At 37.0% G+C, this 6917-nt stretch overlaps 1 protein-coding gene across 1 annotated transcript; it reads left to right on the forward strand.

Moving 5' to 3' along the window:
* The first annotated feature begins 913 nt into the window (after positions 1-913).
* LOC126247964 (peptidyl-prolyl cis-trans isomerase NIMA-interacting 1-like) lies at positions 914-6711 on the forward strand. Its single transcript, XM_049948524.1, has 2 exons — positions 914-930; positions 6225-6711. The coding sequence occupies exons 1-2, from the start codon at positions 914-916 to the stop codon at positions 6709-6711; spliced, it is 504 nt and encodes a 167-aa protein (XP_049804481.1).
* The last annotated feature ends 206 nt before the right edge of the window (positions 6712-6917 follow it).

Below are 6917 nucleotides of genomic sequence, written 5' to 3' on the forward strand. Positions count from 1 at the left end.
TTATGGTTCACTGTTTTTCAGCTATAGAAAGAAAAAGATTGTTGAAATCTGAGGCTGCAACTTTGTGTTTATTATTATCAGGTTTTATGTTCCTATTTGTCTCACTTTTTATTATGTGCCATATGGTCTTTATTTTATTGTTTGAGTTGCTAATTTTTTGTGCGTAGTGCAACTTTTTGGCATTCTTTATTACACTTGTTAGAATTTTACAGTATTTCTTGTTATGTAACTTTACTGCTGGGTCTGTACTAGTCCTCTGTTGTACATACAGATCTCTCTTTTTGTTACATGATATTTTTATGCCAGTAGTTAGCCACTCTTTCCTTTTACTACAGGTTGGTTTGATTTTAATCTGACTTTGGGGGAAAGAAGCTTCAAAAAGTTTAAGGAATAAGTTTAGGAATGAGTTGAACTTCTCATTCACTGTGTCAACCTGGTATACTTCCTCCCATTGTTCATGGCATAAACTACTTATGAACAAGCAAGTAGATTCAGCATTTATTGTTCTAACATGTTTAACTTTGTTACAATGGCCATGTGTTGTTTTCCTGCTGGCAAGTATTAGGGTTGTCAATCAGGGTCTTGCTGTGCCCATATACTCTTGTTGGGAATGAGATCATGGGGAGCAGATTGAAGGTTAACAGTAGTGATTCTAATAGTTTCTTATTGCTATTTTTTTGTGAGTAAGTTTATGTTAAAGTCACCACATACAATGACATTACTACTGTTTCTATAAAGTTTGTTTCTAGCTGAGAGAGAAATTTTTGAATGTCTCCCATAGGTGACCTGTAAACTTTTACTATGATCAGGAACTGTGTTTTAAGCTCTAATTTGACTGCACAACATTCAAACTGCTGTTCAATACAGTATTTAGATACACTACTGGCCATTAAAAGTGCTACACCAAGAACAAATGCAGATAATAAACGGGCATTTGTTGGACAAATATATTATACTAGAATTGACATGTGATTACATTTTCACGCAATTTGGGTGCATAGATCCTGAGAAATCAGTACCCATAACAACCACCTCTGGCCGTAATAATGGCCTTGATACTCCTGGGCATTGAGTCAAACAGAGCTTGGATGGCGTGTACAGGTACAGCTGCCCATGCAGCTTCAACACCATACCAGTGTTGATCAAGAGTAGTGACTGGCGTATTGTGATGAGCCAGTTGCTCGGCCACCATTGACCAGACGTTTTCAGTTGGTGAGAGATCTGGAGAATGTGCTGGCCAGGGCAGCAGTCGAACATTTTCTGTATCCAGAAAGGCCCGTACAGCACCTGCAACATGTGGTCATGCATTATCGTCCTGAAAAGTAGGGTTTCACAGGGATCGAATACAGGGTAGAGCCAAGGGTCGTAACACATCTGAAATGTAATGTCCACTGTTCAAAGTGACGTCAATGCGAACAAGAGGTGACCGAGACATGTAACCAATGGCACACCATACCATCACGCCGGGTGATACGCCAGTATGGCGATGATGAATACACGCTTCCAATGTACATTCACCTCGATGTTGTCAAACACGGATGCGACCATCATGATGCTGTGAACAGAACCTGGATTCATCCGAAAAAATTACGTTTTGCCATTTGTGCACCCAGGTTCATCGTTGAGTACACCATCGCAGGTGCTCCTGTCTGTGATGCAACATCAAGGGTAACCGCAGCCATGGTCTCTGAGCTGATAATCCATGCTGCTGCAAACGTCATTGAACTGTTCATGCAGATGGTTGTTGCCTTGCAAACGTCCCCACCTGTTGACTCAGGGATTGAGATGTGGCTGCACGATCCATTACAGCCATGCAGATAAGATGCCTGTCATCTCGACTGCTAGTGATACGAGGCCATTGGGATCCAGCACGGCGATCCGTATTACCCTCCTGAACCCACCGATTCCATATTCTGCTAACAGTCATTGGATCTCGACCAACGCAAGCAGCAATGTCGCGACATGATAAACCACAATTGCAATAGGCCACAATCCAACCCTTATCAAAGTCGGAAACGTGATAGTACGCATTTCTCCTCCTTACACAATGCTTCACAACAACTTTTCACCAGGCAATGCCGGTCAACTGCTGTTTGTGTATGAGAAATCTGTTGGAAACTTTCCTCATGTCAGAACGTTGTAGGTGTCACCACTGCCACCAGCCATGTGTGAATGCTCTGAAAAGCTAATCATTTCCATATCACAGCATCATCTTCCTGTCAGTTAAATTTAGTGTCTGTAGCACGTCATCTTTGTGGTGTAGCAATTTTAATGGCCAGTAGTGTACATCTATAACTTGTGACCTAATAGTATTTTATGTGTAAATTGCCACTCTGCCTTGTCTTAAGTTGCTCCGACAGTAAGAAGAATCAATTTTATAACTATTTAAATGTAGCTGATTAATTTCTGTGGCTTCCAACTGTTGTTCAGTTAAGCAGAGCACATCAGGAATAATTCCGTCTGTGTCAGCTATTTCTTGCAGTGAAAGCAGCAGCTCTTCTTTTTTATTCAAAAGACTTCTTATATTCTGATGAAATATTTTTAAACAATATAGCTTATCAATTGTATTCTTAACTGGTTCCTTAATGCTAGTTTTCACACTAGTTAAATTATCAAAAGGTACAACATTTACACTGTGCTCTCTTCTGTTCTTTAGCCTAAAAAAGATCATATTGGAGTGTTGACTATTACTGGAATGTGTTGCTGTGGAACAAAATCACTATTTTTCTTTTCTGTGGTTGAAACAAATTTTGTCATTACTTTTGAATTTGTAGTAAAACTATTGCCTGTGCTTCTTTCAATTAGTTTTTTGTGCTAGGAACCTTTTCCCAAGTCTGTTCAAATGAAGCCCACGTGAGGTATGCTCATCTACTAAAAGCACACACCCTCTTTCAGTATCACCTAAAGCATTAATATTTACAGCAATAATTTTCTGATTGACCCTCCACATCCTGTACATGAACAATATTTTCTTACACTATGTCAAAAATTATTTAATTGCTATCAGTCTCTTATATATCAGTATTTACATCAACAACTGCCTGTGCTAACACTAGATCAACATCAGTAATACGTGCGTCGAGAATGTCACTCATTACTTCCACACACTCTGCTTGAAAATCCTTTCATGTGTTAAAATTTGCGGCTACAGTTCTTTGACTTATCCCATATCATCAGCCTCTACTTTATTCATTTCATTTTATTACCAAATAACTCAAATTTCGTATAAAATTATCTATTACATTTTCCTTTTTCTCTAATAAACAGTTTTTCACTGAATCCACTTCATTACTTACACTTTCCATACTACTGTTCCATTCTGATTACATACTGTCAAAACACTCTCTGATACTACTTATCTCACTGCAATATTAGTTTATTTTAGTACACATGTTGTTTTCCTGTATTTTGATTCTGGCTTTCAACTGTCCCTTAAACTTTATTATTACCAGCTATAAATTTTCCTTTACTGACATACCTGGTGTTATACCCAACACACTGTCTTTTACTTTTAACCCTCGCAACACCAAAGGGGTGGAGGGGGAGGTATTTTGGCCCACTTCTTGAAAATATTCTTATCTATTCAGTTACTTTATATTTTAGAATTCTGGAAACTTTTTATTGCTTTTAATGGATTCTTTTACCAGATTATATAAATGTTTTAAATTTTTCAGTTAAACTTAGCCCATAAATTTAAGTCTTTGTAGTAGATGTCACTTTCCCCAGTGAGTGTCATATTTAATATTTTCAGATTCAGGACATTACTTATACATCAATATCTCTTTAAAAAGTATGTTTGTGTAAAACTTAACAACAATTAATAAATTTTACATTTTAATTTTTTTTTACCTTGGGTGTAAAGTACAGTCCTGTAGGTAGCACACATTACTGATACTGCTGAGAGTGCGCTAAAAGATATTTTCTGATTTTGAACCCTACTTACACATGAGTATCTCTTTGAAAAGTGTGATTTAATATAAGTCAACAAAAATTAATGAATTTATTTTCAATTTTTTTATAGTGGGCATAAAGTACCTGCTTGGTCCCCCTCCCATTGGTTATGCACATTATAGAAAATGTGTTGGTATTGCTAGGATTAAGTTGTTCATTCCGACTAAAATGGTTGATCACAGTGAATAAACAGCGACACTTTACCTAGTGTTGTCTTTATATTGGATGCTACTTTCAACTGCTATTCCCTCCCCCCTCTACACATCATCTGCTAGGCACATTGTATATTGCCACATTGTCTCAGCTCGCTGTGTTGTTTATATCTGTGCTGGTCCATGCTGGTTGGCTGCTGTGCCCCAGGGCATATTGTTGGCCAAGCTCATGTGTCCAGTTGCAGTTTCAGAATTCACAGTCTATACAGATAGAGGGATGTGGTTCTCTCATTTTGCAAATCTTTAAGTATTATCACAGTAGCGATGAAACTTCATTGCAGCATGATGTAAAGTGACAGACAATGAAAGTAGCAGTGCACAAAACACAACTGATAATATTGTCACCAGAATTTTTAACACCATCCCATAACTGGAGTTTGCAGATCATTAGCAATTTCAAGTTTAGTATTTACTAGTTCATCCAAGATTTTAAGACAGAAACATATTACACAGTTTCATATTCTTCATTTGTTGTGTGTATTAATTCGGGGTACAGAATATAACCTTAACCGACACAGAATTATGAAATGCAGACTTTAACAAAGACTAAAATATAGACGATATTCATGTACTCGTCAGTCACAAGCTTAATGTGATCTGACATAGAGATGTTACCTGTATGATTTCCGGGTGCAGAGTGCCAGTTTTGGTGGAGGGGTAACTATTTAGACTAGTGTGAGAACACAACGTGAATTCTGAAACTACATAATGCTTTGAAATTTGGTTGGTTTAGATGTTGCTATTCTGCATGGATTCTAAGACTTTACTATTCTTTGGTTTATAAAAATGTTTCATGTTATTAATTTTCAAAAGCATATGGAACATTTTTATTGCAGGTCATCTGAAATCCCCTATTTACGAGTATGGCAACAATCTTAAAATAAATATATTATGATCCAAAATTATTCATATTCTTAATTATTAACTGAATTAGATAGTGAGAGTGTTGTCTGAATCAGAAAAGATACAGCAATAAAATTGTATTGTCAAAATTCAGAATCTTGCTGTTATCAAAGCATAATAGGTGATATGATCAGACCAGTATTGTTTTGAAAACACCAAGTTTCTATGACAGTTTAATTAAGGAGTCTATCAAAATTAAGATAGCAAAGAACCCAATAACCATGCATTAATTAACGGTTGGGGTCCTGTTACCAGCTTGTTAAAATCTTGCTGGCAATCACATCCACTGCAGCTGGAAAATGCTGAGAGAATTCGTGTTTCACCAAATATTGAGAGTTCTGAAAAACAAAACAGCATGAAAGGGCACACTGCACATCAAGGATTGAACTTTGCTATAAATAGCAGCCTGAGGTCAACTATAGTTCAGAGTTTGGTTGGAGTCCACATACCTGAAGAGGAAGGCTGAGTTGATCATAGGGGTGTTGTCCATATAATGGAAGCAAGTCAGCAACCTTTAAGTACGTAAATGTCTGTATACAATTTCTGATTGTGTAAAAGTCATGCATGTATAAATGCAACTACTATGACTACTACTATTACTACTACTATTACTATTACTATTACTACTAAATGACCTAAACAGATGTTAAGCAGAATTGGTGAAAGGCCACAACTTTGCCACCCATCCCATCAACTTTAATTTCTTCTGTCATCTCATCTCCTATCCTTATTTTTACTTGTTGTATCATACACAGTTTGCTTATCAGTCTCCTTTCTTTCCAGTGAACTTCAAACTGCTTCACAGTACCTAAATACAGTCAAACTCTATTAAAGGTTTCTTCCAAGTCAACAATAACGTCTATCTTCCTCAGTTATTTGTAACAGTCCAATTGCATCTTTTGTACCTTTATCCCTTCTGAAGCTGAACTGGTTTTTCATCTTATTTGCTCTCAATGATATATTGCAATCATCTATTCTTTATTCTTAGTAGAATTTTTCCTGAACTAGGTATCAAATATATTGTCCTATATTCCACACCTTTGTTAATTTCTGACCTCATATGTAACTGTTTGTGAGTGTTGTGGTTATTCACCATGCTATTGTTCTCTGTGTTTCAGATTTACAACTAATTCCACAAGGGATTTAACTACCTTTAAGATTCATTATGAAACAGGAAGAACTACCACCAGGATGGGGAAAACGTTTGAGCAAGAGATATGGACAGTACTATTACTTTAATAAATTTACCAATGAGAGCCAGTGGAATCTTCCCAGCAGACCTGCTGCCCCAGTACCAAGCAGTGGCCCAGAAGAAGTTGAATGCAGTCATTTGCTTGTGAAGCATAAGCACTCAAGGAGGCCATCTTCTTGGAGAAAGAAAAAAATTACATGCAACAAAAAGCATGCACTATGTCTCATCAGGTTATTTAGTGAGTGTATCGTAACAGGAGTGGCATCATTTGCAGAACTGGCACAGAAGTATTCAGACTGCAGTTCAGCAAAGAGGGGTGGTTACTTGGGCACATTTGGTCGAGGTGTTATGCAGGAACCATTTGAAGAGGCTGCATTTGCTCTTAGAGTGAGCGAGCTCAGTGGACCAGTCTACACCGAATCAGGGATACATATTATCTTACGTACGGCATAGGAAGAGCAGCTGTACATTGTGCACACAAACATAATTTTATTCAGAATATATTACAATTGTAATCCTGCTGGACTACGATGTAAGCTATGAATGAAATGTAATACTTTATAAGAGTGACCTCAATTTTACTTGTGTGATTCATTAATTCAAGAATATCATAACAATATGTTGTAATTTGAGGGACACCCTAATTATTTTGAAAGGTA

This window comes from Schistocerca nitens, chromosome 3 (genome assembly GCF_023898315.1).
Source record: "Schistocerca nitens isolate TAMUIC-IGC-003100 chromosome 3, iqSchNite1.1, whole genome shotgun sequence".
In the NCBI taxonomy this organism is placed as follows: Eukaryota; Metazoa; Arthropoda; class Insecta; order Orthoptera; family Acrididae; genus Schistocerca; species Schistocerca nitens.